This window comes from Propithecus coquereli, unplaced genomic scaffold, assembly GCF_000956105.1.
Source record: "Propithecus coquereli isolate 6110/MARCELLA unplaced genomic scaffold, Pcoq_1.0 Scaffold780, whole genome shotgun sequence".
Taxonomy (NCBI): domain Eukaryota; kingdom Metazoa; phylum Chordata; class Mammalia; order Primates; family Indriidae; genus Propithecus; species Propithecus coquereli.
The window spans coordinates 238,154-259,882 of record NW_012153952.1 but is presented as its reverse complement, the minus strand read 5'-3'; the positions used below and the strand labels follow the sequence as shown (position 1 = coordinate 259,882).

General features: G+C 47.0%; 1 protein-coding gene across 1 annotated transcript in view; it reads left to right on the top strand.

Annotated features, from left to right (window-relative positions):
• LBP (lipopolysaccharide binding protein) overlaps nt 1–19,496 on the top strand; it is a 25,999-nt gene extending 6,503 nt beyond the window's left edge. The window contains exons 4-15 of the mRNA XM_012662816.1: nt 2,768–2,923; nt 3,562–3,625; nt 6,591–6,654; nt 8,300–8,391; nt 8,932–9,108; nt 10,463–10,522; nt 13,163–13,330; nt 14,483–14,550; nt 15,060–15,102; nt 16,467–16,530; nt 16,973–17,049; nt 19,118–19,496. Coding sequence (XP_012518270.1) covers nt 2,768–2,923; nt 3,562–3,625; nt 6,591–6,654; nt 8,300–8,391; nt 8,932–9,108; nt 10,463–10,522; nt 13,163–13,330; nt 14,483–14,550; nt 15,060–15,102; nt 16,467–16,530; nt 16,973–17,049; nt 19,118–19,162 — 1,078 coding nt within the window. The 3' untranslated portion in view covers nt 19,163–19,496. The remainder of the gene's footprint in view (nt 1–2,767; nt 2,924–3,561; nt 3,626–6,590; nt 6,655–8,299; nt 8,392–8,931; nt 9,109–10,462; nt 10,523–13,162; nt 13,331–14,482; nt 14,551–15,059; nt 15,103–16,466; nt 16,531–16,972; nt 17,050–19,117) is intronic.
• Nucleotides 19,497–21,729: the final 2,233 nt, after the last annotated feature.

The window sequence follows — 21,729 nt, the reverse complement described above, 5'->3', positions numbered from 1 at the left end:
CACAGGGGCGTGGAGCGTGGCGGGGCAGGGGGTCAGCGTGGCGGGAGAGGAAAGCTCAGTCCAGCTGGGGAGCGCTGGGGGACAGCGTAGGACACGCCTCTGAGCTTGTCCAGCTCCGCTTGTTACCCTTTTTCCCTTTGCCCTTGGTCAAGAGCCACTCCCTGGGCCACTAACCCTCCGCACTTTGACAGCTGTCTGACTCGGAGGCACTGGATGGAAGGCGTGCTGGTCTGCTAGGGCTGCCGTAGCAAACAGACGGGGTGCTGAGACACGAACGTATTTTCTCACAGGTCTCGAGGCTGGAGCGCCAAGACCAAGGTTTCAGCAGCTTCTTGTCTTCTTTTTTTTTCTTTTTGAGACAGAGTCTCACTGTGTTACCCGGGCTAGAGTGCCGTGGCGTCAACCTAGCTCACAGCAACCTCAAACTCCTGGGCTCAAGCGACCCTCCTGCCTCAGCCTCCCGAGTAGCTGGGACTACAGTCATGCGCCACCATGCCCGGCTAATTTTTTATATATTTTTTTTTTTTGTTGTCGCTCTTTTTTTTTTCTTTTTTTAGTAGAGACGGGGTCTCGCTCTTGCTCAGGCTGGTTTCGAACTCCTGAGCTCAAACGATCCTCCCGCCTCGGCCTCCCAGAGTGCTAGGATTACAGGCGTGAGCCACCGCGCCCGGCAGCTTCGTGTCTTCTGAGGCCCCTCCTTGGCTTGAAGGTGGCCTCACTCTTGCCATGTCCTCACGTGGTCTTTCTTCTGCGCTCTGGAACCCTCTGAGAGACCTCCTCATGTCCTTATCTCCTCCTCGTATAAGGACACCAGTCAGAATGGATTAGGGCCCACCCTAATGGGCTCATTTTAATTTAATCATCTCTTTAAAGGGCCTATTCCCAGTACAGTCACATTCCGAGGTACTGGGGGCTAGGGCTTCAACATACGAATTTCGCTGGGGAGGGGTGGTGACAATTCAGCCCATAACAGAACGATTGGCAATCTCTGCTGAGTGACCCGACCACATTTACACTTTAGACCTGCACTGTCCAATACAATAGCCGCTAGCCACATGTCTTTCCCGGTGCAAGTCGAGACCTATTGTAAGTATGAAACACTGGATTGGAAGATGTAGTACCAAAAAAGATATAAATCTCATTAACAATTTTGACATTGATTCCATATTGAAGTGATTATATATTATTAAAATTAATTTCAGCTCTTTCTTTTTGCCTTTTAATGTGGCTTCTAGAAAATTTAAAATGACATATGTGGCTCCCATTCTATTTCTGCTGCTCGGTGCTGCTTTAGAAAGATGCTCAGTATATATGTCACCTACCCACGTGCATTCATTCTGTTGTCGTGACAGTCATCGGCCACACTCTTCTGCCCCGGCTTTTGTCCCTGCAGTACCTTAAAGATCTTTATAAAAGCATGTGAAGATCTACCTCGTTTTTTTGTTTTTCATTTTAAGCCATTAAACTTGTGGCAAATATTTTTACTTTTTTAAATGTAATTTTTTAAATTGATATGAAATTCACATAATATAATATGGATCATTTTAAAGAGTGCAATTCAGTGGCATTTAGTTTATTCACCAAGTCGTGCAACAACCACCTCTATCTAATTCCAAAACGTTTTCATCACCCCAAAAGAAAACTCCATACCCATTAAATATTCATAGTCACTCCCCATTTCTCTGCATCCAGCCGCAGGCAACCACCAATCTGCATTCTGTCTCTATGGATTTACCTGTTCTGGAGAGTTCATGTAAATGGAATCACAGAAATATGTGACATTTTGTGTCTGGCTTTTTTCACTTAGCATAATAATTTCGAGCTTCAGCCACGATACAGCACACATTAATGCTTCATTCCTTATGAAGAAAGAGTACTATTTCATCATCTGGAGAGACCACATCTTCGCTCATGGTTTTCAAAGGCTGCATAGCACAGGCGCCCACTTATTCAACCTGTCGCTACCAGTGGACATTTAGATTGTTTCTTCGTTTTTTGCTATTACCCATGATGCTTCAGTGAGCCACTCCACACATATATCTTGGCAGGAAGAGCCACAGGAGAAAAGCTTAGGAGTCAAATTACTGGGCCAAAGATTATGTGTGTTTGAATTAGGATAGATCCCACTGATTTGTGTTTCAGAAAGGTAATGACAATGCGCTGTCCCAACCACAGTGTCTGGACTTGTGTTTACTCATATATTCACCAGCACTGGGTGTTAATACTTCAAACATTTTATCAATCTGATAGGTGAAAACTGGTGTCATTGTTATCTCCATTTTTAATAACTTTTTATATGCTTATTTACCACTACACTTCCCATTCATATCTTTGATTTTTTTTTTCTTTTGGGTTGTTTTGTCCTTTCCTTATTAATTTTCATTGACTTGTTCTTTGTATATTAAGGAAACTAGCTCATATATTAAGGAAATTAGCTCTTTGGCTGTCTCATGATGCAATTTTATTTTTTTCTTTGTGATGGCATTTTTTGTCCACTGAAGTTTTAATTTTCTTTGCTGGCAAGTTTATCAACTATTTCCTTTATGACTTCCGAGACTTGGCTCTTGCCTAGAAATGCCTTCGCCCACCCCTGACTGTAAATCCTGGATCCAGGCTTTCTTCTTGATCTTTTATGGCCTTATTTCTTGTTCTTAAATCTTTGCTCTGCTCCGCTTATTTTGGGGTAAGAACTGAGCTTTCTATTTCCCCTCAAATGGTGGCAGACCCTGGTCTAGGAACCAACCATGGCTTCTCTGATCTCCTCCAGGAAACTACAAAACTCCTTTGACCTGAGTGTCAAGGGTATCACCATTTCAGTCGACCTCCAGTTGGGCAGCGAGCCCTCAGGGAGGCCCACGGTTACTGCCTCCAAGTGCAGTGGCCGAATCCGCGACGTGGATGTGGAAATATCAGGAGGTTTGAGGTAGGTCCCCATTGAGACGCTGCCTGCTTGACCCCTGGTTGCAGTCCCCAGCCCACCTAGCCTTCGGCCTGGCCTCTGATACTATTACGGGCCCGGGTAGAACACACAGGCTCTTCATGGGCACTTGAAGATCATTCTTTGGGAGACCCGGCTGAGACGAAGAAATGCAGATTCAAGCCAGGAATATTGGTATGTCATTCCTATAAAAAAATAAACTTCAGGGGGCCTTTGTCAGGTAAATGAAATTTGGCTATTGGAGGAATACAAAGGCTTTTGGCTGAAGGAAACTGTGAAAAATATACAAGTCTTGGGCAAGTCATTTCATCTCTTTGAGTCTCAGTTTCCTTGATTAGAAAAATGTGGATTCTCAAGCCCCTCCCCAAATGTCCTAGCAGTGATTGGGGTGCAGCAGGTGGCTGAGAAGCCAGGTGCACCAAATCAGGACGGGTGTGCAGAGACTCTGCCTCCTCCTCCTCCTCCCCAGGGTTCTGGGGTGCAGCAGTGCAGCAGGATGGGGTGGGGAGGGCTCTCTTTGGTGACTGGCCTGGCCAGGGGCCAGGGCCTGGCTTTCCCTGCCACCCCACTGTCCCCAAGTTCGGTGGCAGACAGGCGACTCTCCACTGTGCTCCTCTCCCCAGGTGGCTGCTGAATGTCTTCCATGAGCAGATCGAGTCCAGGTTCCGGAGAGTGTTGGAGAGCAAGGTAAAAAGGTCCGAGCTGCTGGGCGCCTGCTGAGCCAGGCAAGGGCTGGATGGAGATCCTCACTGACCTCTGGCCCTGGATGGGGCCACGGAGGCTGGTTTGGACATACGTGTGCCCAAGGCCCAGAGAAGACAAATCATTTGCCCAGGCCATGGAGCTTGTATGGGACAAAGCTGGGGGCAAAACTCAGTTCTCTGGACTCCAAGTCCAACTAGTTGAATAGAAATGGTCAGGTGCTTGGCCAAGGGTCAAACAGCAGAAGCCAAACAGAGACTCCAGCCCCTCCTGCTGCTCACCCCTGCCCTGCTCTCTGTCACACACTGCTCTGCACTGCACAAAGGCCAAAAAGGAAATCATGACACAGGTGCCTGCCAGAGACCAGGCAGGTAACTTCAGAGAGTGCGTGGGCCCCATGGGAGCCGGGCAAGCTCGTAAGCACCTGCCCTGGACGGGGAGGCAGCCACACTGTGTCAGATTTTTCTGTTTTTTTAAAAAAATGTGAAATCTCCAGATTTTGTAAGCTTTTCTTTTCTTTTCTTTTCTTTTCTTTTTTTTTTTGAGACAGAGTCTGACTCTGTCGCCCAGGCTGCAATGTGGTGGCACCATCATAGCTCACTGCAACCTCAAACTCCTGGGCTCAAGTGATCCTCCTGCCTCAGCCTCCTGGGTAGCTGGGACTACAGGAGTGCACCACACCTGGCTAATTTTTCCATTTTTTTGTAGAGACGGGGATCTCACTTTTGCTCAGGCTGATCTCGAACTCCTGGCCTCAAGCAATTCTCTGGCCTCCGCCTCCCAAAGTGCTAGGATTACAGGCCCAGATTTTGTAATCTTTGGCTAAAACAAAGAGGTTTTATGATAACTTTCAGTTCCTCCACTCATTTCATCCCAAAATCCCATTTCCGAGGTTTCGTACGCCTAGCTGGAGCTGTCTGTAGCAATGATCTTGTGTGGGAAGGGAGAAAGTGATGAAGGAGAGGGGAAAACACACGACACACACACACACACACACGCACACACACACACACACACACACACACACACACACACACACACATCTTCTCTAGGAGCAACCACTGGTTTGGCTTTGAGTGTCCCCTAGTGGTTGAAGCAGGAACGGCAGACAGACCCCCGCATCCAGTGTGGCCAGCTGTGCTCTCTGTTTCTTTTCTGGTTCTGGGGCCCTGGGATCTAAGAACCTGAGAAATATGCCAGCTTACTCAGGCACCCTCTTGCCATGTGCTAATGTATATTCCTCTGTTAATGATGGTAATGAGAATGATAATATTATATAATACTAGTAATAATACTGCATAACAATAGTAATACATTACAGTTAATTATAATTATTATGTACTATGATAATTATTGTTTTGATAAATTAATATAATTAATGCTATGCAGAATATATTACTGTATAATTATTCTTATTTATTACAATAACGGCTGCTATTTCTGGAGCCTGTGTCTTGGCCAGGAATAATGAGCTAAGCCCTTTCTGCACACGGTCCCATTGGATCTGAGCCTTAACCTTGCGGGGGAGGTGCCACTTTCCACACTGACAGAGGAAGCTCTGAGAGGTGGAGTGACTTGCCCCGTGTCACCTGCTGGTGAGGGGCTGGGTTGGGATTGGAGCTTCCTGGGATGTGCAGCCGTGTATGCCAAAAGCCTTGCAGGGGTGGTGGGTGTTTCGGGAGAGATGGAGATCTCGCCTGACCCCTGATCCCTACGGATTCTCAGAAATCTCCCTCTCCCAGGAAAACTCAGAGCCTAGTGCAGGGCTTTTCTAATTCCCCGCTCGCGGTGGGGTGTGGCGTCTGAACCAGCAGGGCCACGAAGAATACTAAGCACTCACTGAGTGCTTGCTGTCTGGGTGATGTGTACTCACCGTCTCATTCCTCCACTCCCCCAAAATCCCTGGGAAGCTCTTGGCCTTGTCATTGTGTCCTGTGGGTGAGAACCAAAAAGCAGAGGGAGAGTCTGCAAAGGTCACACAGCCAGTGGGGACCGAGCAGGACTCAAACCTAAGCTCGTTCCACTCGCCTGCTACACCCTTAACCACCTTCCCGGCAGAACCTACTGTGTGTCTGGGACTGAGGCAGCCCACGCCTCCCCTCCCCAGCCCTTCAGGTCCCTGAAGGAGCGGGCCTCTGGGCTTGGGGCTTCGGGGAGGGCTGGATGGGCTGTTGTCTGGAGGCAAGGTCAGGAGGGAACAGTCTTAGGTGAGGCTGGCAGAGTTTCCTGGTTCCCTTGCGATCAACCACGCATGTTCCTCACCACGCTTTGCTTCCTGACGGTTCCTTGCTGCTAAACTCCTCGCCCAGAAAGTGGGGCAGCTGGAAGGGGAGGTTAAGATAAAACCCCCTGCCTGATTCATGCCTGCTCAACCTTTACCTGCCCTTACAATGTCACCTCTTCAGGGAAGACATCTGCGACCCCTACACTAGGCCTGCACCTCCCCATGTCTCTCTCCTTCATCGTGTATATAGGACTCTCTCATACACACATAAGCAAAGAAAATATTTACGTATGAACCCAAATGTTTTAAGATACAACAAATGCACATTCATTTTTCTTGTTCTGATGTAAGGCCCAGAACTATTCTTTGAAAACAGTCTCTTAGTTTGACTAGTTCCTGTCTAGTTCTAGTATTAAACTCTAAATTCTAAAGGAAAATGTCTTTAATGGTGGAGTTTCAGGTAATGTCTCCGGCCTGTCGGTGAGTACCTAGCTCAGATGTCCTGCCTTGGGAGAGACTTTGAAAAGTCTTGGGGTCCAGACTTGGGGGCCTGTATTTTTTGATCATTTCTATTTCCTTGGTGCCTGGCATATGATAACCACTTATAAACATTTGTAGAATCAATGACCCCGAGCAAACGTGAAACAATGTAACTAAGGGGACTAGCATGGTGCCAGACCAAAGCTGGGGGGCTCTCTCAGGTTTTCTCTTCCCATTTTTTTTCAGATTTGCGAAATGATCCAGAAATCAGTAACCTCTGACCTACAGCCTTATCTCCAAACTCTGCCAGGTAGCATGTCCTGCCCACCCCTGGAACAACTTATTTATGTTATTTTTGTAAAAGCGTATATGTATCTTATAAAATATTAAATTGGACATAAGTACAGAAAAAGTAAAAGTCCCTTTTTCTCCCCAACTTTTCTTCCAAGAGGTAACCCCTATTTTGGGTGTATGTTTTCAGATGTTTTCTTTGCATGTACAACTATAAATATGTATAAGCATATGAATATACATTCATATATGTATTCTTTTTGTTCATGAATATATGCATATATGCTTAATTATAAATATATATATATATTAGTAGACATAGTATGAACACTATTCTGTACCTTGCTTCTTTTTTAACTTGTATATCTCAGAAATTCTTCTATATGGGAACATATAAATTGACCTCATTTTTTAAAACTTTTTATCGAAGTGTATTCATAGAGAAAAGCGCTCAGATCCTAGGTGTACAGCTTAAAGAAGTGTCTCACACTGAGCACACATATAACCCCAACCAAGAGGCAGAACACGACTGGCCTTCCAGAGCCCCTGGGTCCCCTCCAGTCAGTGCTCAGCCCTCCAGGGCAGTGGCTTCTACCAGCAAAGACTAGTTTTGCACTTTGTACATGAAAGGAATCATATTTTGAGTCTTTTTTTTTCAAAGCCAAAAGTCTTTCTTTGTTCACCTCTAAGTTATGAGGCTGATCCGCATTGCTGCATATGCCTGTACTGTAGTCGATGGCGTCTTGCTGCCTGGCACTCCAGCATGTAGCCGTCCCTCCGTTTACTTGTCCGTTCTACTGTTGAAGGCCATTTGCGTAGTTGCAGTTTCAAGCCATCAGCAGCAGTGCTGCTATGAATGTTCTAGTACATATGGCGGCATGTCTGTGGGTGCATACCTGGGAGTGAAATTGTAGGCTCACGTGGTGCGTGTAGGTTGGCATTACCGCAGACCTCATTGTTTTAAGAGCTGTGTAGTAGCCTATCATGTGGTGTGTCTTCATTTATTTAGTAAGTCCCCTGCTGGTGGACATCTAGGTGTTTTGCCATCCTTTGCTGTTGTCAACGGGGCTGCAGGGAGCCCTCTGCGACCGGAGTCCCTGGATCCAGGGTACACATGTTAAGTTTGGAGGGACAGTCCCTGACGAATTGTCTGAGATGTTCTCTGATGCCTTGGCCCCCAAGCCCCACGTGGGTACTGTTGGTACCCCATCACCTGAGGTCCAGGCTGGCACGGCCGACCCAATGCAGGGGACATAGAACATTTGTTCACCCTGGATCTTCCTGTTATTTCTGCATAGAGCTCTAGGTGTGACTAGAGATGTAAAGCCCCAGGGCTGCCAGACCTGAGCTCCTCCTCGAGGGTGTGTGTGTGTGTGTGTGTGTGTGTGTGTGTGTGTGTGTGTGTGTGTTTAGGCCCTAGGCTGAGCATAACACCCCCACCACTGTTAACCCACCGGGTTCCTACAAGGGAACCCACGTAGTCTCTTTCTTGAAGAATTAGTTCTCTGCCCCGGGGCTGGGCTGGGTGGAGGGTCTTTAGGCAGAGGGGCAGGGGCCTCTGGAGCAGTCACAGCAAGTGTGAGTCAGCCGGAGCCCTCACCCCTTGTCCTTCAGCCAAAGGCCGCATCCTGCTCCTAATTCTGCCCCTGTCTCTCCGTTCGCAGTCACAGCAGACATTGACGGTTTCATCAGCATTGATTACAGTTTAGTGGAGCCTCCTCGGGCCGCAGCCCAGACGCTGGATGTGATGTTTAAGGTAAGTGTCCTGGAGCAGGGGCCCGGGTGGGTCCAGACCCAGCGAGGCATTCCCTCAGGGTCAGCTCATTCCCGGGGCCACCTGTCCACCTAACTTCAGATCTGTCCTCCTCTTCCCAGTGGTTCCTGCTGTGTTGAGGGCAGGGCAATATGGAGTGGTGGGGAGTGTTCCCAGAGCTGGGGTTCTCCCACAGGTGTCTTACAACCCTTAGGTCTTAAAACGTCCCCTTCTCCCCCTCCCCCCTCCTCCCTCTGCCCCCTCCTCCGCCTTGCCCATTATGCAGGCGAGGTCAACCAGAGCTGGCCCGAGGTGTAGAGGGGCCGGCCAGTACATCCCATGGCTGATATTCCAAAGCTTCTGGGGACCTTTTCATTGAGAGACACAGCACTTTGATCCAAAGGAAAATGTCTTTAATGGTGGAGTTTCAGGCAGCGTCTCCAGCCCGTGCCTGTCACCAGGCTGTGTAGGCGACTGCCTAGCTCGGAAGTCCAGCCCTGGGATACACTGAAAAGTCCAACTGGACCCTATTTCTCTCTCCAGGGTGAAATTTTTCAACCTAATCACCACTCCTCAGTTGCCCTCCTTGCTCCAGTCATGCATCTGCCGGGGGAACACGACCACATGGTCTACTTTGCCATCTCGGATTATGTCTTCAACACAGCCAGCCTGGTTTATCACGAGGCAGGGTACCTGAGCTTCTCCATCACAAATGACATGGTGAGGATGGTGGCGAACAGTGCTCTCAAATGACAGCATAATCTATCCTTCCTCTTTCCTTTCCACTCCCATTTATACCTCTAAAATAGTAAGTTATAAATAAGAAAAAAATCAAGACCAGGAAAAATATGTTAATACAATCTCCCTTTTTACTTTGGCTGCCAGGAAGCTCCAAGCTAAAGTTCTTTCTCCCTTATAACAACTGTGGAAGACTCTGCGGCTTGCTTGTCTGTGTTCTGCTTTTCTCCTAGTCTAGACCTATTATTCTAATTCAATTTTCTCTCACTCTGATGGTTTATGGAGGTTTATTTAAAAATATTTTAGTGAATGAGGCAGGATAATGGATACACTGATAAATCCATAAAGGTACATAGAAAAAGAAATAAATACTAAGTGAAAAGTCACAATTATGAAGACACGGGTCCCATAAATCAATTTTTTAATTTCATAAAACTATCTGGGAGTTTCCTTGTAGCCAGAGTGAAAAGGGTACATGATTAAGTTATTCATGGTAAAAGGAGGGACAAAGTCTTCCTAACACTTATCTCTCAAACAACTGTCTCAAATGGAATTTTGTGTAAGGGAGACTGAATTTTATAGTGGATTGCATCTTTAATATTTTTCCAGTTTCTTTAATATTTCTGGGTCTCAAAAGGTTGTTTCTTGTAGCATTTTGTAAAAGTTGAGGTCTCATGAACAATGTCAGGATGGTGGGAGAAACACAGTGTGGTCCAACTTGGATTGTCTGACCTACTCTAGTATAAATCGGGAACCATCTGGTAGATGGAGGGAGTGCTATTTTGTCCTTGGAAGGCTTCCCACACCTGCACAGGCCTTTACTTCCATTATCATATTGGATTTACCCATCCCACCTGCAGCACAGGCCTCCCTTTTAGTGGCTGGCATGATAATAGCTATGTTTTTTAGAGCACTCATTATGTGCCAGGCCTGTGCTAGATGCTCATTTAGCCCTCACAATGGCCTGAAGGTGGAGACTATTATTATACCCATTTTATAGATGAGGAAGTTGAGGCTCAGGGGGGTAAAAGGACTGGCCTGAGATCACACAGTGACAAATCCACGACCGAAACCTAGGTTTGTGTGACTGAGAACCTCACCCTTACAGACCCTCTGTATGGGGTCTATACATCACCTATGACCAGGGAGAGCAGCCAGGGTCGCTGGGACTCACATACTCTGCTCAGGGTGAACGCAGGACAGTCGTCTCATCACTGCCAAGGTAACCCAGGCAGTTGAGAAGCTGCAGTCTTGAGCGTTCCCCACCTCCTTAATTCTCTTTAGACCTTCAGCTCTGGGGGGAGCACCCTAAAACCACTTTGTCTCTTTCCCGCAGATTCCACCTGACTCTATCTTCAAACTGACCACCAAGTCCTTCCGAGCCTTCGCCCCCCGGGTAAGGAGTCTCTCAGCCCTCCATGGGTGCAGACTAAGTCCACTAGACTTCAGAGGTTTTTCTGTAAAACTTCCTCATTCCTCTCAGAGTCTGAACGCCAGGAGTGAGACCCTCAGTGAAGGGGAAGGTGCTGCAGGCTTCGAGGCTCCCCCCAAAGGCCAAATAACAAAAGCCTGAACGCATGTCTCCTGGGACCACAGCTCGTGCAGTCTTTTATCGGTGCTATCTAAGAATCACAAGGAGGCCAGGTGCAGTGGCTCACGCCTGTAATCCTGGCACTCTGGGAGGCTGAGGTGGGAAGATCACTTGAGGTCAGGAGTTTGAGACCAGTCCCAGCAAGAGCCAGACTCTGTCTCTACTAAAAAAATAGAAAAAAATTAGTAGGGTGTGGTGGTGCATGCCTATAGTCCCAGCTACTCAGGAGGCTGAGGCAGGAGGATCGCTTGAGCCCAGGAGTTTGAGGTTGCTGTGAGCTAGGCTGATGCCACGGCACTCTAGCCTGGGCAACAGACAAGACTCTGACCGCCCCCAAAAAACAATAATAATAATAAAATTTTAAATAAAGAATCCCAAGGAATGCTGGCATATTGCATAAAACATACCCTAATTCATAACATCTAACAATTACAGAGGGCTTACTAGGAGCCAGGCATGTTCTTGGTGCTTTAAAAAATTATTTGTTTGAGGGATAATAAATTCTCATGGTTCAACATTCAAAAGACATAAGAGGTTATAGGATAGAAAGTCCCCCATCCATTCCTGACCCCAGTCCCCATCTTCAGTCTAATATTATCAGATTGTGTGTTTCCTTCTGGTAACATTCCATGTATATACAGGTTGTGTATTTCTTATCCAAAATGCTTGGGACCAGAAGTGTTTTGGATTTCAAATTTTTTTCAGATTTCAGATATTTGTATTGGGGATGTTCAACTTCTATAGCAAATGTTGTGTTGTGCATCTTTCTCCCTTTTTTTTTTCTTTTTAAGAGACAGGGTCTCACCCTGTCACCCAGGCTGGAGTGCAGTGGCACCCTCATAGCTCACTGCAACCTCAAACTCCCGGGCTCAAGCAATCCTCCCGCCTCAGCCTTCTGAGTAGCTGGGACTACAGGTATGCACCACCACACGCAGTTAATTTTTAAATTTTTTTGGTAGAGATTATATTGTCCAGGCTGGCCTTGAACTCCTGGCCTCAAGTAATCTTCCCACCTCAGCCTCCCAAAGTGTCATGTATTTTTACACAAAATGGAGGCATATTGTACGCCATTTTGTACCTTTTTTTCCCCTTACTGTATCTAAGAGACCATTCATATGGATAGACAAAGAGCGCCCTCACTCTTCTGTTTTCTTGGGTATCCAACCTGCTGTTGCATGGATTTACCATGGCTTGTTTCACTGGTTCCCAGTGGAAGGACGTGTAGGTTGTTCCCGATCTTTTGCCACATCATTGTTGCAGAGAGTAACCTGGTAGCTCCATCATTGCTGGGCTAAACTCTTCACGTGCATCTTCTCATGTGTCCCACAGAAATCCACCAGTCCTCTCCCAACCCTCCATGTCCCCCAGGATGCAGCCCAGAAAGGCAGTAGCGTTTAACGTGCCTTGCAGAAGGCTTGGTGATTGCTGAGGGGGACCGTAATGGCGGGGGGGAAAAAATTAAACTACAAGTCCTGCAGTGCCTGGGTCATGTCCTTCCATGAGGCGCCCCCTACAGGCCCTTTCTCTCCCTAGAGCCCCACTCACAGCCCGCCCTGCCGCCATGTTGTCCCAGTCAGCCTTGGCACGCCCTTGGCGACATCCTGTCTCCAGCAACCCTTTTGCCCCAGAAAGAGAAGGAAACTCCTCCTCCCCCTTCCGGCCTGCATCATAATCAACCTGGCAGAAAAGCAACTCTGTCCAGCTTCTTAGTAAAACAGTTTTCCTCCTCAACCTTCCAAACTTCTTCCTTCTAGAATAGGATGCAGATTTTATATTTAAATAACCAAAAGGGAGTGTTCTTCTTCCACCAACTTCCCCTACAAAAAGAATAGTCTTGCTTCAAATTAAATTCTGTACCTACCTCTAGTGAAACAGAAAATTTCGAGCGCTTTTGAAATGGCGGAATCTAGTTGTATCATATTTCAAAAACACTGGTGTCCTATCTCAGCATGCACAGGTTACCAGAGCGTGATGAAGGCAGGACCCTTGCCTAGGGAGGGGTGGGGAGTGAGAAAATTGGCCTGACCTTTCTGGAGGACAATTTGGCAATACCTTCCAAAAGCTTTAAAAACATCTCTGCCCTTTGACTCAGTAGCTCCACCTCTAGAAATGTTTTCCTGAAAATAACAGCCAAAGGTACTCAGGGAGGTGGTCACTGTGATGGCGAAACCTTGGAGACAACTTAATGCCCAGCAGGGTTGGGTCAATGGCAACACCCACGCACAGCGCACAGCAGAATGCAGTCCGGCGAGGAAACAGCCGGTGCGGACTCTGTATGTCTGGCATGGAAAGATGTCCAGTTATGCTATTAAAAGAAAAAGGCGTAGAGCATTTTGTGAGAAATAAAATCAACCAAAAGCCTTCTCAGCTTTATCTGGGGCAAAAGGGTTGCTAGAGACCTGCATATTTTCTTCTCTTGATATAATCTCCTCATTCTGCTCCCAGTTAGCTAGACTGTACCCCAACATGAACTTGGAGCTCCAGGGAGCAGTGGCCTCTGCCCCACTCCTGAACTTCGGCTCCGGGAATCTGTCCTTGGCCCCCGTTATGGAGATTGAGGGCTTCTTGCTCCCGCCCAGCTCCGTCAGGGTGCCTGTTTTCCGGCTCAGTGTGGTAAGGTTCAGAGCTTTTGCAAATGCTGTTCCCTTTTCCTGCACGCTTTTCTCCCCACTCACCACCTGACTGATCTACCTCATGCCTCTTGCCATTTTTTTCTTGAAGCGCCCCATTATCTTTCTTCACAGCGTTTACTGCAAAGGCACTTAGGTTGCAGCTTGCAGATTTATGTTTACTGTGTGCATCTCCCACTATATGAGTCTGGGCTGTTGTCGGTGGGGAGGGAGGTATGGAGGTCTTTGTCCTGCTTGCTCTACTCTGCTCTAGATCCCCTGAAGACTACATTTCCCAGGCTTCTTTGCACTCTGATTTCCACCTTGGACAGCCAATGGGAGGCACTGTCAGGAGAACGGAAGGCGGGAGGAAGGATGAAGCCGGAGAATCTTTACTTCTCTCTTTGCCATGGGCAGAGGCTCTTGCAATGACTGTGTCTCTCCTCCATGGTGGCTCCTGTAACCCCAACTCCACTCTGTTCCTCTAGTCCTGGGGTGGAAGCAGCCTCCTGCTTCGCAGCAGTTTCATCACTTGTAGGATTCCCTGTATGAAATCCCCTCTGCGTTAAATATTAAGAGAGGGTTTTTCTTTCTTGACAGAGCCTGTCTAATAGGGAACAGGCTGAGTGCTCTGGGGGCCCTTCTCACTGGATGGAGAACTTTGCTTTCTTGTTTCTTGACTTTTCAAACTCAACAAGTCAGATCTCTAAAAGGATAATCCCTCCTAGATGCCATATCTGTAATTTGATGTTGTTACTGTTATCAAAATTGTTGTTGGTATTATTAGTAATATATTTTTAAATTAAAATATTATTATTATTATTTCTGGGGCTGAATCTTGTCCCTGATATAGCTAGAAATTATCCTTTTTAGAGTTCTCCAGGGACAGGTGCTCTACACCTTCTCTTGGTAATCTGTTCAAAGTTTAACTGCTGTTGTAGTCAACAATTTCAAGTAAACGCGTTCAAGTCCAAGTTCAAACATTTATTGAGCACTTACAATGAGCCTTCTGGGAGTCTGCAGCCTAGTGGGCAAATTTCCTGCTCTAACTCGTTGAGCTGTTTGTTGGGAGGAGACAGCTGGTCCTTGTCACCAGCCTTCCTGCATGTGACAACTTCCGTCATTTAGACCTGTTTCCTTCTACGGGCATTTCCAGGCCACTAATGTGTCCATCACGTCGACCTTCAACGCCACCAAGATCAGTGGGTACATGAAACCTGAAAAGTAAGTTGACCTCCTGCCCACATGGGCGCACTCAGCTGGGCTTCGTCTGCACACTGTAGCCGCTTCTCTGTAGCCGGGGGTAAGGGTGTGACGAGATCTTCCTGTCAATGTGGGGGCCCCACCATTTGGGACAGACACTTAAATTTCACCCCAATTGGGCCAATTCTTTTTCCCCACTTGTCCTGCCCCCCCAGAATTCAGATTTCTCAAGAATTTACTAATACTGCTCTTCCTTAATCTATGAATTATAGACATAGCTATTTTAACTTACTGAAATGACAAAGGCTGAGATCTTCTACACCACCTCACCTGCCCTCCAACGGTCTTCCCAGTGCTGTCGTATCATCGCTTTTAGTTACTCGGTCATCTTTTTCACTCCCACCCCCACCCCACCCTTGGCCCCGTGCCTTCTAAAGCCAGTGCCTCCTCCTTTCTGGGGAGCCCTGCACCGTTTAAGCTTCCCATGGGCCCAATGCCCACATCTCTGAGTCTTCTCTGATTCATTATAGGGTACAAGTGGAACTGAAAGAATCCAAAGTTGGACAATTCAATGTAAGTTATCGTTTTCATTTATGACGCGATTAGAATATTAATTAACGTAAGGTGTTCCCTAAGCAATTGCTATGGCACCTATAATAGGAAATATAAAAGGAGAAGAGCTGATCTCTGCCCTAGGAAGGTGCAGAGGCTCTCAAGAGCACAAGACATAGGGCCAAGGAGCAGTTATAGCCTAATATAAGACGATATATAATTAAATCATCCATTGGACAGAATTCTTTTAACTGCAAGGAACAGAAAGCCAACTCGAACTGTCTTACACAAAAAGGAGGAATGTATAGGATTATGTAACTAAAAAACAAAAAGCAACCAGAAAACTAAGACTGGAGGTTTCAGACAGAGCTGGATCCAGGTGCTTAAATTAGTGCACCAAGAATTTCCATCTCTCTCTTCTACTTTCATATGTGTTGGTTTCATTCTCAGGCAGGCTCTTCTGATGGGTGGCAAACTCCAGAGCTTCCTGTAGTCTTATTAAAAAAAAAAATCTGCAAAATAAAAAAAAAACAAAACCCTGTGCTAGCTCTCACTGGACTCATCTTAGTCACGTGCCCAGTTCTGAAGCCAATCACTGTGGGCAGAAGGTGGACAGGACCAATCGCCAAGCATGGATCTCATCTGCACTCCTGGAGCCAGGATCTGCAGTCAGCTACACCCAAAAATAAGAACTCTGTTATTAAAACAAGAGAAATCGAATGCTGGGCAGACAAAACCAAGAGGTGGCTGCAACGAGGAGGAAAAAAGTAAAGTAAATGGCTTCATACAAAAGGAGGACAGAGAAGGGGAAGATGAGTGTGGGCTAAAGTGATGAAGAAGAGCTTTCTGGAAGGAGGGAAGGAGATGGAGCATCTTTAATTGGCAGGAGTTGTCCCCTTTTACCATCCCACGACTGGCCTCCCCTGCCCACCTTCACCCCTGCCTTGCTTCCCAGACTCTTGCTAAGTGCTTAGGAAGCGGAAACAAGCACATAAACCATGGGCAGAGACCCTGCCACAGGGACCTCAAGGATGACTCCTTCCAGAGAATAAAGGGGGAAGTGAATAATGACACACTCATATCATATCTGCTCACGCAGGTAAAAAATATTATAAAGTCAAATGCTCAAATGTAAAGTTTCACAAAAATTTATCCCATCAGGTTTTTGGAACATGAAATGTAAAAAGCAAGAACTATCGACTCATATAAATTTAGATTCAAATCCTGAGCCCTCTGCCTGCCATATAGTGGGAGTTAAAAGTTGTGTTTCAACACATGTGTGTCGACACATACAGAACCACCCCACCCCCAGGGTGGCTGTGTGGCTGTTTAGGTGGGCAAGATGGCCCAGGTGGTCACAGTGAGCCTCTCCTGTTCCCCACCAGATGGAGCTCTTGGAAGCATTCATCAACGACTACCTTCTCAACGTCCTCTACTCCGAGATCAACGGTAAGAATTGCCATGGATTTTTCCAAGTCAAGACTGGACACTGCTCATTTTGGGGAAAAGGGTTGGACTTGGAGTTGGGAATCAGGGCTCTCCTGGAGCTTGTGTGACTGTAAGCAAGTCACTTCTATCAGAGCCTGTCTGTGAGATGGAATCCTCAAGGTTGCCTCATCTCCCTCCAGGGCTCTAATTCCCTGGGTTCAAATCCCACGTCTGCCACTACCTGGCTGCATGACCTAAGACAAGTCACTTGGCTACTCTGTGCGTCGGTTTCCTTATCTGTGAAATGGGCATAATAATTATACCTACCTCATAGTCTTTGGTGATCATTAAATGGGAATATACTGTGTGTAGAATTTACAGAGAGCAAAATTCTTTGGTAAAAATGTGTCTATGATTGTTGTTTATTAATAAATCCCTCTCAATATTGTGCTTCAACATCCAGATCAATTGTCCGTAGGCTTGCCTCTCCCTCTGCTAAAGCGTGTTCAGCTCTACGACCTTGTTGTCCAGATCCATAAGGTCAGTGAGTTCAGGGGGGCCTCTGAGGATTTGGGGACTGGGTGTTGGTTAGTAGCTTGCCAGCTTTAGAGGCCAAACTGATGGGTGGTAGCCAGCCCAGCCCTGTAGCTGGGGGCCTTCTGGGGGCAGGATGCTTCTGGGCATCGCTATATGCCATGAAGCCACCTGCGTGTCCTTTAGAAGCAGCACCTCTGTTGGGGCAGGAGGCATTTGACACGGCCCTGTGCCACCACTGCCTTCCACCCCCAGAGGGGACCTCAGGGAACCTCAAGGTGAGCTCATTTTGAAAATACTGCAAGCCCAACAAGTCAGGTTCTGAAAGCCATTTGTAAGTTCTAAAATGCTCTAAATTTCTTCTAAACTTGGTGTGCCCTCCCATTTTCCATAAGTACTATAACCATATTTACATTTCTTTTTCTTTTTTTTTTTTTTTTGAGACAGTCTCACTCTGTTGCCCGGGCTAGAGTGCCATGGCGTCAGCCTCGCTCACAGCAACCTCCAACTCCTAGCCTCAAGCGATCCTCCTGTCTCAGCCTCCCGAGTAGCTGGGACTACAGTCATGCACCACCATGCTCGGCTAATTTTTTTTTTTATGTATATATATTTTTAGTTGTCCAGCTACTTTCTTTCTATTTTTTTAGTAGAGACAGGGTCTCGCTCTTGCTCAGACTGGTCTCAAACTCCTGAGCTCAAACGATCCACCCGCCTCAGCCTCCCAGAGTGCTAGGATTACAGGTGTGAACCACCGCGCCCAGCCCCTATATTTACATTTTTAAAAATTATTCTTAAACCCTTTGCTCCACCGCAGCCACCATTTGAATTTTAGCGCACTTCCTTCCAGTGCATTTTTTTTTGAAGCTTTAAACACATTTTTTTGTTGTTTGTTTCTATGTGTGTTTTGGACAGTTGCATTGCTAGTGCTCACACTCGCTTTTTCTTTCTTTCCTTTTTTTTTTTTTTTTTTTGTTACACTCAGCATCACCACTTAGTCTTGTCCCCTTGTTGCAGCCTAGTTTCCTCCTCCCAACATTAAATAGCTGTGTTTGGTTTCATCCAGCAGATGGGCCATAATTTAATTAACTGCTTAATACCAAGAAATATGTCTGATTTTTTCACTATTCTAACTACTGTTCTGACCAAGCATTTTGTGGTCCATTTGTACCCCCAAGTTGCTGGTCATCTTTCAAGGTGAGATGCCTGGGTTGGCAGACTCATGAGCATTAGGAGATGCTGCGTTGTGCCTGGGACATCATCAACATCCTGAAAATAATAGCTATTAAAGGGAATGAAGGGCAGAGGTGGATAGGAACGTTAAAACACTGATCAACTGTCATATTTAAGAAACAGAGGTCCAAAGCCCTTTTGGGCCCCAAGATACACAACACGTAACTACTGTTGAGTGTTTACAAGTGGAGCCAGACAGACTGTTGTTCAAAGCAAAGACTGAGTGACAATTCACACCACTGGCCTCAGTTTTCCCCTCTGTAAAATGGGGTGGATCCCAAACCTTACTGGGCTTTTGTGAAGATTAGAGGCCAAGTAGGATAGCGTGTAGCTTGATGTTTGCACATGGAAAGTGATTAGAAAATTTATTATACATTATCACATTCATTAGAATTTTGAGATCGACTCTGTCCATTTCTCTGACCACCAAAGGCAGGGGATTGATCACTGTGGGAAAGAATTGGACTTGGCCTTGAGTGCAGATTTCCTGCCCCTCTGGGTGCTGGAGACATAAGAAGAGCAGGAGAGTAAATCCCAGCAGCTCACGATTTTGTGTTATTCGCTAAGGAGTGAAAATTTAGGTGATACAAAGGACATTTAGAGGCCTGCCGGGAAGCAGCAGCTTTGGAAATGACAGATAAATCGCTACCTTGGAGAAGACAGCTGGCAAAAGCTGTGCTTTATGGAGACCTTGGGGACCGAGTCACACTTGTGATTTATGCACTGACCTGGGTATCTCACAGAGCTTGTGTTTCCCAAGACGTGGGCTCCCTTTCAATCGCAGATGGATCTCTCTGAAATAGAAGATACTCTTTATCATGTTGTCCCATCCTGTTTCTCCTAGAACTTCCTGTTCTTGGGCGCCAATGTCCAGTACGTGAGAGCTTGAGGACGAGAAGAAAGATGGGGCTTGGAGGCCACAGCTGGATCTGCACGTGGCGTTTCCAGATTTGCGGTGTATTTGCAGAGATCCTCTCGGAGGACGCAGACGTTTCTGTTCTCAGCTCTGGAGGCGAGGTCTGCCCCCATCTTCCTCTTCACAGGAGCACCCATGCCCTCTCTGACTCTGCACTTTACTTTCTCCTTCAGGAAGGACCTCCCTCCCCCACTGGCCTGGGGTATCTTTAAGAGCAGGCATTGTAGTTTTTATTTGTCATCTGATCCTCGTGCCTAGCAGAGTGCTGGCACATAGTAGGTCCTCAATAAATATTTATTGAATGATGCAATGAAGGAATTGCCTGGTGTTTTGGCTGAACCTCCTCACTGCCTACCCTCTTCTGGCCAGAGGGGTCTTTGGATGGTCAGTGATCTGTGATCTCCAAGGCTAGACCTTGGCCACATGCCACCTTCTGCTCTGGGAGCCTCAGTGAGAGACCAGACGCGTGCTCGGCCCTGGACTTGGCGCTGGCGCTTGTGCCTAAGGCCCTTGCCCTGTCTCAGGCAGAGGCCCACTTCAACTTCGCTGCTGCTGCAGACGGGGGAGCCAATGAGTCTCCCCGAGCAAAAACTCAGCCTCTTGCTGCTTTTTCCCCACTGAAGCAGCTGCAAATTAGGAACAAGTGGATCCGTCTACGCTTTTGGTCCAACCCAAATAAAAACTTCATCCAACTGTTGTTTATGAGCCCCCCGCCTGGAGGGAGAGGCCATGATTTCTAATTACTGAACAATGAGCCTTTGATCAGACTTAATAAAGAGTCATTTCCAAGTTATGTAGCTGGGCTCCCGGGGATGGGAGTCGGAAGGTTCGTTTGATATTTTTTTTATTGTGTTAATGAGCAGATGGATGGAGCTGCTAGCTAGCAGATAATTCACAGGGAATAGACCCATTTACCCTGTGTGTGATTGAGATGTGATCCAAGATGGGGCGATGGGTTGTCACCCAGCTGGTGGCAGGGTAAGCCACGGCTTCACCTCCTCCCTCCTCTCTGCTTTTCTTCACTTGTTCACTACCACCCTCCATCCCTGTGGTAGACTGGTGAAGGGCTTGGGCTTCATCCAGCACTGGCCATGTGGTCTTGGGCGGGCCACTTTCCCCCTTGGGGTCCTCTCCTACAAAATAATGAAGATGACAGTAGTAGTCAATTTCTAGGGCTATTATAATGGCTCTAGTAGGTGATACATATAGAAGGATCTATTTAGCCATCACCGTGGGGCTCACTATTTATGGGCTGGGTGTGCGTACAGAGTGCCTCCTGCTTGCCAGGCCCTGGGCCCCCAGCCTGGGGAGAAATAGAGGCAGCACAGGCTTAGTTCTAGATCCTGCTTTTAAGAGTCTTGCCTCAGGTATGGTGAGAAGAGCCAGTCTCCAATCCAACCTGCCTGCTTTGGGCCCCTGCGCAAGGCCTCTCTGAGCCTCAGTGTTCTCACCTGTCCAGTGAGGCTGGGAGTAGCTCCTGGCAGGGTGACATGGGTGCCTGGGGCATAGTCAGGTCCTGGTACATAAATGGCTGATACGATCATCATCTGTTTAACTTTGGGCCCTCTCAGAAGCAGACCCTGAAATAAGGAGGTGAGAACAAGTAGTTTACTTTGAAGAAGATCTGGGGAAGTACCAACAGGGGCATGGAAAATGCAATGGTGAAGGGAAGGTGGCCTGTAAACGGTGCGTGATCACACCGGTCACTACCACAGGTGACTGGAGCTTGATCCTACCGGGGAAACTCTAAGTCAATGCAGAACACACCTCAGAGTGTCCCACCCAAGGCCCAAGGGAGCTGAGATATTTATACACCATCTCCCATCAGTCCTTGGTTGAGGGGAGCTCCTAGCGGTCATTAGTTCTCTGGCTCTTCTACTCTGGGCAGAGTGGGCGGTAGGGGCCAAGGGAAAGCTTCCCCTTTACTCTCTGAAGGTTCGCTTAAAATGACAATAAACAGATTAATAAAAGAAAAAGGCATACAACATTAATTTAACAGGCTGGTCGTGGTGGCTCACACCTATAATCCCAGCACTTTGGGAGGCCAAGGCAGGAGGATTGCTTGAAGCCAAGAGTTTGAAACCAGCCTGAGCAACATAGCAAGACCCCATCTCTACAAAAAATAGAAAGATTAGCCAGGTGTGGTGGTGCACACCTGTAGTCCCAGCCACTCAGGAGGCTGAAGCAGGAGTATGGCTTGAGCACAGGAGTTTGAGGTTGCAGTGAGCTGTGATCACACCACTGCACTCCTGCCCGGACAACAGAGCAAGACCCTGTCAAAAACAAAACAAACAAAAAACAAAAAACAAAACAAGGACAGTCTGAGAAACTGGCATAACCCAGGGTGGCCTAAGGAGACATGAGGACTAAATTTACTTTGGCATCCTGTATGGGACCCTGGAAAATAAAAAAGACATTAGGGAGAAAAGTTAAAACCTGAATAAAGTGTGGAGTTTAGTTAATGAGAGTATATCGGTGTTGATTCATTAGTGGTAATAAATGTAATATTAATATTAGATGCTAACAACAGGGAAAATGGG